The sequence below is a fragment of the Eleutherodactylus coqui genome, chromosome 3 (genome assembly GCF_035609145.1).
Source record: "Eleutherodactylus coqui strain aEleCoq1 chromosome 3, aEleCoq1.hap1, whole genome shotgun sequence".
In the NCBI taxonomy this organism is placed as follows: Eukaryota; Metazoa; Chordata; class Amphibia; order Anura; family Eleutherodactylidae; genus Eleutherodactylus; species Eleutherodactylus coqui.
Genome location: NC_089839.1, coordinates 125,210,523 through 125,223,206, shown reverse-complemented (window position 1 = coordinate 125,223,206; position 12,684 = coordinate 125,210,523). Strand labels below are relative to the sequence as shown.

Here is a 12,684-nt window from a genome sequence, read left to right as displayed (position 1 = left end):
TCGTGGACACGGGGCCTTATGTTAGTACCATAGACTAAAATGAAGATATCCCAGTTTAGGTTAGTTAGTAGATGGTGGAACCACAAAAAATTCAGTGTTTGAAGATAATCTTTATATAGTGCCAGCATGTCAGCGAGAACATAGACAAAATAAGACATTAGATACAGGGGTGAGGAAATAGGGCTGAAAGAGACAATTTCAGGTAAAGAGAGGACATATTAGAGGTGACGAATAGACAATTACTGGTGTTTTGTAATAGCAAAGGGGTGATATCCTGAGTGTAAATTATAATTGAGTGTCATTAGCGTAGAGGTAGTACGTAAAGCCAAATCTGATAGTTTGTCAAATAGGGGCTGAAAAAAAGATCTATGACCGGACCCAACAGTAAGGGCTAATGCCCATGGTCGGATTTCTGCCTCGTGAAACACTGGAAATCTGCAACGTAATCCCATAGCTATTAGGTTCTATTGAAAGAGGAAAGAAACCACGGAATGTTCTAATTGCCGCAGAAAAACGCGCGTCCAGCTTCCATTGTAGTCAATGGAAGCCGGCCATTATGCAATACTTTCGCTGTGAGCACAGTGGAAATATCGCGTGATTATGCGTCACCGCTGTCCGCATCATCACTCACTGGCTGCGCGTCATGCGCTGTACTGCGCATGCACACCAGCTCAAGCGACGGATCTGGAGAGGTGAGTGGGGGTCTTTGGGGGGGCACCATGACTGACTCCACTGCGATATTCCGCTGGCTGAGTCGGTCACGGCCGTGGGCATGAAGCATAAGGGGAAGAGGAAAAGTAGTAGAGGCGGCAAATGAATGAGTGGTTAGATAGGTATGAGAAAAATTAATAAGGGCAGATTCTTGAGGACCAATAGAGGGGAGCATGCTGATGAGCAGTTGTTTATGTACAGTGTTGAATACTGTAGAGAGATCCAGAAGAATCTGTAGCGAGTAGTAGCACAGTTTGATTTAGCAATCAGGAGATTGTTTGACACTTAAAGGGGTTGTCCCGTGATATCAAGTGGGGTTAAGCACTTCTGTATGGCCATATTAATGCTCGCGCCGGAGAGCTCTTCTGCGCATACGCAGAAGACCTCTGCGGAGCGGCCCCTTCAGCGCAAGCGCGTCTAATGCAGGAAGAAGACGGCTTTGGTCGGCGCCATGGAGACAGGGACGCCAGCACCGGAGGGGGTAAGTGTATAACTTCTGTATGGCCAATATTTAATGCACGATGTATATTACAAAGTGCATTAATATGGCCATACAGAAGTGCTTAACCCCACTTGCTATCGTGGGACAACCCCTTTAAGTAAGGGTAGTTTATGTAGAGCATACAGTAGAGTATGAAAACTAGATTGGGGTGAAGATAATTATCAGAGAGATAGCCTATTAGGAGAGAGTAGACAAGGCAGTGCAAGAGTATAGAAATGAAGGGGAGATTAGAGATGGATTGGTAGTTAGCAGCACAGGATGAGTTAAGAGACCTATTTTCCTTCTGGGCATATGACTATATGTTTAAAGGAAGTCACAGATAACAGACAAAAGAGAGGGATTACATTTTATAGTGAGGTGACTAATAACCAGAGAGACTGGATGAGGTGTGAGGGAATAGGGTCACTAATGCAGAGTAGAGCAGGAAGACTACTCCTGCCGTTGGGTCAAATGCTGAGGTTGAACTAGAGGGATGCGGGAGAGGAGGAGATCAAAACTACTCAGGGATTGGGAATTTATTACCTGACAGGGGTCATCAGTTTTGTTATTGAGATCCATGGTAGGCTGCTGCACCTTTGGGCTAATAAGGAAAAAGTGTAATTGAGTTATTTTGGATTATTGGATAGAGCAGCAATGAGTGGTGAAGGGCAAAGTTGTAAGAGCGTGAACTTGAAATAGAGAAATCCTTAAGACATCTATAACTTTCTCCATAGGTGTTCAGCACACCTAGAGCACTACTGAAGGAAATGTGTTTTTTAGACATGTGCCAAGGTTGCTGTGGTCTGCATCAGGAAGGTCAGAGTCTGTGGGTGCTACTTCACCCAGGGCAGTTTTGAGAGGTTTATCATAGTGTTTGGAAGTCAGACCTGGACAAGAGAAGAGAGGTTGGGGACAGCAAAGACTATAGGGAGTCTAGAAATTGCTGAGCGTTACCAGCCTGTAGACTTCTCTGTGTAGGATAGGTAGGTTGTCCTGAGAAAGTAAAGTGTACCTGATTAGCAAAGCAGAGAAGGTCATGGTCAGAGCAGGAGAGAGAAGTTTGAAGAGTCAGGAAAAGACCAGATAGTGTATTGTGGAAGCAGTAAGCTGTAAAAGGCTTAGGGAGGTAGTTAATGAGAGAAGTTGAGAAGCAGACAGGGAGGTTGAGTTGTCATTGGGATGTTAAAGATACCTAAAATGAGACTTAAAATATCACAAGATACAAAATGGGGGAAGCCAAGTGGCAGAGTGATTCAGAAACTGTTGGGGAGAGCCTGGGAATGGCAGAGGACTACTATTCACACGGAGAGTGGATTGGGAAGAGTCTTACGGCATCAGGGATAACCTGAAGAGTGGATTGTGGAGAAAGGAGAACACCTATTCTTCCACTATGTCTGTACTCGGGTCTAGCAGTATGGGAAAATGTAACCCATTGTAGGACTCTTTTGTAGCACAGGTCCTCTGTGTCTTACCCTCCCACCCCTAGACAGCTTGCATGTTATCCCTAATTGGAATGCAGGATTGTTTTACATACAGCTAACTGTAATGATTAATTACAGTGTAATGTTAAAGGGGTTTTCTGAATAGTTTTAAACACTACTGGTAATGGAGGAAAAAAGTAATATCTCCTATGCTCCTGAGTTCTTTTCACCGGTTCTGTTTACATTGACTGCAGTGTTGATGTGTATATATACACGGCTGGTGGTGTTAATGTCCTTCTAGCAGTCAGTCCGTATGGAATGTCATCAGTGGCATCCTATACATGGGGTTAAAAGTATATTCTTCTAGCCCATGTGACCTGTATACGGACTGACAAAGGGCCAAGTGCCAGCGGTGACGTTAATGATCACATGACACACAAAGAGAGGAGCATCATCAGACAGGCATGTATATACCAAAGGGGCTGTGGAAAGTGGGGAGTGGCTATTATGGTAGAAAAAAAATACTGTCAAACCCCTTAACGACTGCCCCATCGGGAAACTACGTCCTCAGAAAATGGGCTTTAATCCTAGAGGACGTAGTTTTATGCATCCTCTTTGGATTAATGGCCACTGGCCTGAGGACGTGACAGCTCCATGCTGTCGGTGCCCGCAGGTAGCCGACAGCATGGAGTTGTCATCCCAGGATGCGGGCAGTCGTCCCCCCCCCCCCCCCCCCCCGGCATTGCGATCGGCGGTATCCAATCGATAGCGCCGATCGCAAAGAAGTAAACAAAACTGTGTAAAAAAGTAGTAATTCAGCTGCTCTGATGGATCGGATCCATCACGGCAGCTGAAAATACTCACACGGCTTGTCGGCGGTGTCCCCCGGAGATCTGGTCCTCCTGGACCCGCTGGCGGCCTTCTGCGCATGCGCGCCAGGCGATGACGTCACGCGCATGCGCAGAAGCCCGGGTGTCCAGGGCAAATTTAAAATCTCCTGGCTCCCGGCTCCTGAAGGTAGCCGGGAACCAGGAGGTGTTACCGGGGACCGCTGTGAGCGGTCCCCAGGCCCGCGATCGCCGCTATCCATTGGATACCGGCGATCGCGAAAAAGTTGAAAAAGTAAAAGAAAAGTGAAGTTTCCCCTCCCCTCATGGATTGGATCCATGAGGGGAGGTGAAAATACTCACCCCCGGTCCTCTGCGATGTCCCGGGACCCGAAATGCGCATGCGCACAGAGGGGCTCGAGCCCCAGGAAATTCAAAATTCCTCTGCTCCTGGCTGCCATGTGTAGCCAAGAGCAGAGGGATGTCACTGGGGATTATGTAAAGTAAAAAAAAGTGCAAAAAGTAAAAACAAAAGTTTTAAAAAGTTAAAAAAAAGCTTGCGTTTCATCTCCCCCCACGGATCATATCCGTGAGGGAGGATGAAATGACGTACCTAAGGCCCACGGATTTATCCGCGGACCTTACTCCAGCTTCTGCGCATGTGCCCGTCGCCAATATGGCAGGTGCATGCCAAAAGCCGTGGTAATTTAAAATCTCCCTGCTCCTGGCTACAAAACTTAGCCGAGAGCCTGGAGATTTCACGGGGTGCCACGGTGAGCGGTTCCTGGTCACGTTTTCGCCGTTATCCAATGGATAATGGTGATCACGTAAAAGTAAAAAAAAGTGAAGGTTTATCTCCCCTCACCGATGCGATCGGTGAGAGATGAAACTTTTTACCGGAGGCCTCCGTATTTGCACCCCGACGCAATCTTCTTCCGTGAACTTTCCCGTATTCTGCGCATGCGACTGCCGGCAAAACACCGGACACATGCGAAGGAGTCGGGGAGCCCAGGAAACTTAAAATCTCCTTGCTCTCAGCGACCATTGGTCCCCGAGAGCCTGGAGCAGTGACGGGTGGCCTCGTTCTGCGGTCCCCGGTCACGTGAAAAAAAGGTAGCGATCTACCTTAGGCCGGTCTCACATGACCGGATACATATTACGGATTCCGCATGCGTCTGATCCGCGGTATTACGCAGATCAATCGCATTGGATTACACAATTCCGCTCACATTAGTGGGTTGGAATTATGTAATCCACTTGCAGAAAAAAGAGCGCAGCAGGTTCTATTTTACTGCGGATATCGGCAACATAGAGCCCATTGTGCTCCATGGTTGTGGATATACCCACTGTCCATACGCAACTACATTGCATACGGGCTGCGGGTACCCGTGTCATCGCTAAGCGACGGTGCGGGAAATAAAAAAAATTTTAAAAAACTGTACTGCGAATGACCGCCTGTGTGAGTAGGCAGTTATGCGCAGTACATTACGCGTCCGTACGCAGGGTCACAGCCGGGCTCACAGCTGGGATCCGCTGCGGGCCTCCGCAAGCGGATTCCGCCTACGGCTGCGTGAGCCCGGCGTTATTCAGACCGCTACCTGTAATACGTATTTTACAAGAAGCCCTGGGAACGCTCGCCTTCCTGCAGTTCCAGGAGCAGCTTGTTGAGCGCCTTCTATGTGAGACCGCCGCACCTCATCAAGCTTACGGAGACTCACGGAGCGCCACTTTTTACACCCCATACCCGCTACTGAGATCACGAAATGACCCCCAAAAAGCATGAGAGGAGGGGGGATACATGGTTTTATTGCCCCATGTACCCATCCCAACCAGCCTCTGTAATTACCCCTGTCTTTGGAAATAACACACAGTTCACATTATTACTTTTATCTGCTTTGCTTAAATTTATTCAAATACTGTGGAGTCAAAGTACGCAATACACCCCTAGATGAATTCATTAAGGGGTCTAGTTTTTAAAATGGGGTCATTTGTGGGGGTTCTTTATAGTTTTGGACGCTGAATGGCTCTATAAGTGGACAATGGGGCCTGGAATTTATTCCATTGTACCCTAAAATCCAACGGGTGCTCCTTCCATTATAGGCCTAGCCATGTGTCCTTTAAGTAGATTAGGGCCACAAGAGGTATGGTTCTGAACACGGGACAAACAGGGGTATCAATTTTGGGGTGAAAGTCTTCATTCCTATGTGTGCTGTACAAAAAAAACCTGTTTTTAAATTGATACAACTGCCAAAAAAATGAAAATTGTAATTTTTTTCCTACTGCTTTGCTTAGATTTATTCGAAAATTGTAGTGTAAAAATACACAGTACACCCCTAGATAAATTCGTTAGGGGGTCTACTTTTCAAAATGGGGTCATTTGTGGGGGTTCTCTGTCGTTTTGGCCACTCAAGGGCTCTACAAGTGGGCAATGGGGCCTAAATCACCTTCATGCTAAATTTCTGTTCTGAAAGCTACCGACTACTCGTTTCATTTTGGGCCCAGTTGTGCATCCAGACAAAAGATTAGGGCCACAATGGGTATGTCTCTGAACACGGGAGAAACAGGGGTATCCATTTTGGGGTGCAAGTCTTCATTCATGTGTGTGCTGTACCAAAAAAACAGTTTTTAAAATGACAGAATTGCCAAAAAAACAAAAATCACAATTTTTTCCTTTTGCTTTGCTTCAATTCATTCAAAAACTGTGAGGTCAAAATGGTCAGTACACCCCTAGATAAATTCGTTAAGGGGTCTAGTTTTCAAAATGGGGTCACTTGTGGGGGTTCTCTTTGGTTTTGGCCACTCAAGAGCTCTACAAATGTGCTATGGGGCCTAAAACGCCTTCAAGGAAAATCTATGTTCTGAAAGCCACCGACTACTCCTTTCGTTTTGGGCCCCGTTGTGCCTCCAGACATAAGATTAGGGCCACAATGGGTATGTTTCTAAACACGGGAGAAACGGGGGTATCCATTTTGGGTGTAAATCCTCATTTTCATGGTTTCTATAGGAAAAAAATATATATTTAAAATGACATACTTGCAAAAATATGAAATTTTATTTTTTCTCCTCTAAATTGAACTAATTCCTGAAAAAAACTGGTGGGGTCAAAATACTCATGACACCCCTCAGTGAATACATTAAGGGGTGTAGTTTTTAAAATGGGGTCATTTGTGGGGGTATCTATTATTCTGACACTTATGAGCCTTTGCAAACTTGGCTTGGTGCAGGAAAACAAAGTGCTCCTCAAAATGCTGAAAAGTAATTTTAAATTTGTACGTCCTCTAAATGGCTAAAAAAAACACAAAAGTTTTTCAAGTGTGCATTCAGAATAAAGTAAACAGATGGAAATACATATCTTATCAAAAATTTGTACAGTATGTTTGGACATATTTGAGATATTACGGTTGAAAATGTGAAAAAATGACAATTTTTTCAAAATTTTTACAATATTGGTACTTTTAATAAATATACACAAATGATATCGGTCTCTTTTTACAACCTAAATGAAGTACAACATGTGGCGAAAAAACAGTGTCAGAATCATTTGAATATGTAAAGCCTTTACGGAGTTATGCTACGTTGAACGACGCATGTTAGATTTCCAAAATTTGGCTCCGTCACTAAGGCGCAAACAGGCTTCGTCACTAAGGGGTTAAATATTAGGATTACAATATTTCTTAGGATGAGTGTGTCAAAAAAGTCATCTGCATTTAGTAAGTCATGTAATACACATTATTGTAGATATACAAATGTATGGAATAACTAAGAAACAAGTATACACTGTGTGTGTATATGAGTGCATTCAGTGTGGTTTGGATGTGTCAAAAACTGCACCAAACCACGTGCTGTTTTGCTGAAGTTGCAGTAAGAAAAAAACCCAGTAAACGTAGCAAAACCGCAACAAAAAGAAAAATGCACCTTCTTTTTTCTATTGCAGTTTTTACCACTTCCAAACCACCTTGTGTTGAATGCACCCTAAGGGCCTGTTCACACGGGTTTATGCGGGTTTTGATCTCTTAATAAACTGCATATTTACACAATCAAAAATCGCACTTGCCTGTGTATTTTGGCTCTTCCTTTGGATTTTTGTGTAAGTAAATACGCTGCGTATTTCCATGCGAAAAAAAATTAGGCAGGAGGGCCCATTGATTTGCTGGGCAAATAGGCAGGTTTGCTGTCTACTTACAGCTTATTTGTGCTGAACCATTCACTTCAATGGCCTAATGTGGCGCGAAATATGCACCAAAATAGTTCATGCTGCCCTTTTCTTTTCAAGCGACTGAACATTGCATGGAAAAAATACTCACGTGAATAAACGCATTGAAATCAATGGGCTCTATTTACTGCGTGTTACTACATGCGTAATGCGTTGTGTGAACGAGCCCTTGGTGATGTGAGACCTTGCTGACCATTGTGTTTCACGGATACGTAGTGGATGCCGGTATTTGCTGTCAGCAGAGGACGCTTAGTCAGCGCTTCATAAAAATCCTTCTTTACACTAAACAAAAAGATTCACAGATTGTGTACTTCTCAGGAAATCTGGTATTCACAGATCTCCAGCCTCTGTCTATGGTGACACATGACATAAAGCAGAATGTCAATAAAGCTGGCTTGTAGTCTGCATTGGTCAGGCTTTATGCCAGACTCTATGTGGAAGGTATTTGTAGGCATTGTGTTGAGTAGTTTCAGGATCTTTCCACAATGTTGACACTTTCGGGGGAGCTTTCTGAAGTATATAATGGAAAGAACAGGCCGGTTCATTCTCTGCTAAATATTTGTCAAGTTTATTGCCTACTGGAAGAAAATTGTTACGGTATGTTTTAATCGCTATGCTTATTTAACAGTCTGGTATATGTCATTGTGTAATGTTATTTTAGAAAGTGTCTCCACTAGTAGTCCAGATTGTAGTTTACATGTTAAATGTGGTTATACTGAAAGGATGCCAGTGGTTGCCAATAAGCCACAATCCTAGTGCCTCCGTCTGCACTACATACCGGGCAGCGCACACTATGCTTTGTGCTAACACTGCCCGGTATAAACACTGAATCCCTTGAGCTGCTTTCGGGTCATGTGACGAGTGAACACGAACTCACTGGCCAGCGAAAAAGCCATTCTACTCGCTCAAGCACAGCCACCTCTTCACATTGCTGATTGCTGGGGGTCTCAAGCAGCCAACCCCTAACTATAAGATTTGGAGTCCCGAAAAACCCCTTTAAGGCCTCTATACATGACCTAATGAATTGGCAAACAAGCATTAGTAGAAATGTTCATTCCTCATCACCGGCGTGTGTAATCATTCAAGAGATGCATAAATGCCCGCTTGTCAACTGGTCGCATTGTTCACCTGGACCAAAAAATTCTGTTCTGAGACTGGAGGGGATATATTGCCTGTAATTTATCTTCAGCGCCAGTTTGGATGCTGTTTTTGGGCAGCGAAGATGACTACTGCCATTTTCTAACTATATTATGATAGAGCAGGTATAGTGCACTGGTAGTCCTAACACTTCTAATGCACTATATGTAATTAGGTAGTTAAAAGCCACCTGAAAATGTCACCTAGAAATGGTGGAATGAATAGATAGCTGAGTAGATCGTCTGCAGGTAATATAACCCTCCAGTCCCAAGACAAAATTGTGTCCCCCAACCAGACACACCTTTTAAGATATTTTCTTCTTATTATTATTATTATGCATTAAATGTATAACTCTTATACTGGTACCAAGTGCTGAGGCGAACAACTGTTTAAGCAGAGCGACCAAAGCAATGCAAAGAACTAAGGCCTCATATCCACAGGCAAATTTGGATTTTCTACAGTAACGGGAATATGTTTTTGTTTTGATGCAAAGGCTATAGACTTTTGTGTTTTATATATGTGATCCAACCCTTGTGGTAGAGAGGATGCGTGGCAGAACAAGTTCCCTATGCGGTCTCTAGCGCCAGTTCAGTGTGTTGTACGTGTTAGGAGTGTACGGGACGGCGATGTCTATGATGGATGATGTAGTTCTGTTAGGTTTGTGTGATGTTCGGTCTGTTGTGGGTGATTGTGATTACAGCTCTGTTCTAGTACAATGTGGGGTGTATTTGTAGTATGAGATATGAGGGTCTGATAGTTGGTGATCTCTATAGATTAACCCCTTGAGTGGCGGGTTTCCTACCACCCTGTCGTGCCCACCAGGGCAGGTTTTTTAAAATGGTCTAATCATTGAATTTCAACTAATTTTGCAGTTGCGTCTCAAGAGCCATAACTTTTTCATTTTTCCATTGACACAGCCATATGAGGGCTTGTTTTTTGTGGGACAAGTTGTGATTTTTTAAACAGGGGGAGGAAAAAAAGAAATGGGGAAAAAAGAAAAAAAGGGGCCATGTCATTAAGGGGTTAAATAATGCATTAACTTCCTTCTCTGGGTCATTACGACACATGGATACCACATGTGTGATTGTATTTTTGATTTTTTTACAAAGTAAAGGGAGACAAGTGTTTTTATAATTTTTTAATTTTTTAACTTTTTTTTTTTTTTGTCCCTTTAGGGGACTTCCACAGGGACCCATCAGGACCCCTAATCACATTCCGGGGGTCCGATGGTGACAGCCCTTTACATGCTGCAGTGACAGCCCTTTACATGCTGCAGTCACATAGACTGCAGCATGTAAAGGGTTAACACAGCAGAGATCGGAGGTTTTCTCTGATCTCTGCTGTAAGAGCTGGTACCTAGCTGTCCTTTGACAGCTAACAACCAGAGCTCTCCCTGCCACAGAGACCATCAGCTTGCTTCTGACAAGCCGATGGTCTCTATGGCAACCTGTAAACAAACCAGGAGGTTGCCGGCATATCGGCAATATCTTCTGCTGGTTTTTCAAAGCCCTTGCTTTGTTCTCTGTGGGTCTGTGCAGGCAGAGCACACTGTCACAGCTTGTGGAATTGTGCTCTGCAGCTCCCATAGCGATACATAGTCCGGAAATCTTCCGGGCTATGTCGCTATGAGCAGTGGAGCTCGTCCCGGAAATTTTCCGGGCGTGCCACTCAAGGGGTTAAGGCCCATTTACACCAGCCGATTATCGCTAAAAAATCGGTGATCGTTTTAGTGATAATCTGTGAGTGTAAATGTGCGCCGATCGTTAAATTCAGTCCAACATAAAAATCGTCGCTCACTTTTATCAGAAGTTCTCCACGGGGAGTGCTGATAGCATTGTTTCCCCCGTTGAGAACAAAGGATCTGAGCGCAGATAATAGCCTCGGGCTATTAGCTGTGTTCAGGGAAGGCTTTCTTTGCATTCCTAATCGGTATTTAAGTAGCTGAGTAGCTACTTAAATACCAATTAATTTTTATGCAAGGCTGTCACTCAAACTGTTGTTTGAGCGATCATCGCCCCGTGTAAACCAGCCTTTAGACTGGCTATTTGATAATGTCTGTGTACTGTCTGTACAAGAGCAGCTGGAGATGATGTTTTGTAGTGTTCCTGGCACCATGTGGTATTTTCCAGACGTGTCAACTGTAAATGTGGCGTCCTTTAGGATGTGTTTTCTGTAAAGTTTTGTGTTTAGGACTTGATCCTGTATGGCAATCATGAACCTCTCTGTTTCTCCAAAAAGGTTACCCCAAACCAGCCGGCAGTTGGAGCTATGGAGCTCCTTCGTGGCCCACGATGGCTTCATGGTGTTAATGTGTTGCGTAATGTCTAGATTACAGTATGTCGGTTTAGTGCTGTGTTGTTTCTGTCTGTTTAAATTATTGATTTATGTAGCGGTGATGTCTCTTATTTTCTGTAGAAGAAATCTAGCAGCATCTGTTTGTAGTGTAAGTTTATGTGGACAAGTCTCGTCCGTCCTCCAAGGGAGAATTGGTCTCTTTATCTTATACTGCAGATGGCGCCGTTTATGCTTTGTTATGTTCTAGTTCTGTGTGTCGGAAGAACAACTCCAAAGGAATCGGTGAGCACCGGGATGACGTATGTAGTTGTAGCTCTTACAATGGAGTTTCATCTGTTGTTGGTAGCTTTTTATAATTGTTTTATTTGTGCATGTTCTGTAAGTTTGCTGGAATCCTGAATACTTGTAGATCTCACCATCATTCATGGATTCAATAATGTCTACATTTGGAAGTGTAATGTCTTCCTTCTTTAGAATTCCCTTTCCTATGTGTTTTACATTTGTCTGCGTTATTATTATTAGTAATGAGCTTAAGCCGACTGCTGATTGGGTTCTAGAATAATAGTAGTTTGTTTAATTTAACCTAAACTTTTGTTGTTTTTAGAATTATGGTCTAGAAACTGACAACATGAAAACTTTGGTGCTAAAACTCAGATCAGCTTCCAACAACCTTCAAAATTATATTAGCAACAGGAGGAAGAGTACATGTTATGACGGAACTACTTCATGTAAACCTCCCAATGAGTTCCTTACATCGGTGGTAGAACTGATAGGCTCCGCCAAGGCCCTCTTAGCATGGCTGGACAGGTAAGTCTTAATGCCTAATAATATGCATTTTTGTGTCTTAAATATTAGGGTCCTTTTACATGGAGGGAGAAATCTTTGGAAGGAGGGAACAATGACAAATGCTTTAAACCGTTAAGGGTCAAGTGATTTTCATCATCGCATTGCAAGAGCTATTATTTGGTCACATAGCCGTATGGGGGCTTGTATTTTTTATTTTTTTTTGTGGGGGGGGGGGGGGGGGATAATTTGTATATTTTAATGGCAACACTGTGGGGTACAGATAATGTTGTCCTCGGTGCTGTTTCTGGAGCTTCGGGCCGGCTGAAGGGCACTTGTCAAGCCGGCGAAGCATCTATTGTTAGTGACTGGATTGAATGGCTGTGATTGGTGCATGCAGCGCTGGCTGTGATTGGCTGAGTAGCTGCCAATCTCTTGCTGGGAGGCGGGGAATTCAATCCCCATCACTGGCAATAGATGCTTTGCCGGCTTGACAAGTGCCCGGCAGCCGTCCCTAAGGTCCAAAAACAGCGGCGGAGACCCCAACGGCATCTGCAAGGTGAGTGCTGATTTTTTATTTTTAAGCATCCTTGGCTGGGTTTTCAGCTGTGCTGAAAATGCAGCTAAAATGCTGGCATAACGCTTGCCAGCGCTGCTGAAACCGGGCTGAATCTGCAGTAAACACGGCATTAAAAAAACACCTTGTAAGGGAGGCCTTAGACTCATATCATTTTTATCTTCCTGGCAATGAAACTCTGTGAAGTTTTATTTTTTGTGGGAAGAGTTGTAATTTTCCTTGGTACCATTTTGATGTAC

General features: G+C 43.9%; 1 protein-coding gene across 3 annotated transcripts in view; it reads left to right on the top strand.

The window, feature by feature from the left end:
• The window catches only part of CNKSR3 (CNKSR family member 3), a 225,828-nt gene that overhangs the window by 87,910 nt on the left and 125,234 nt on the right, over positions 1–12,684 (top strand). For 2 of the 3 annotated variants that reach the window (XM_066596055.1, XM_066596054.1), the window contains exon 3: positions 11,690–11,892. The exons of the other annotated variant lie outside the window; for it this stretch is intronic. In XM_066596055.1, coding sequence (XP_066452152.1) covers positions 11,690–11,892 — 203 coding nt within the window. The remainder of the gene's footprint in view (positions 1–11,689; positions 11,893–12,684) is intronic. 3 annotated transcript variants of the gene reach the window in all.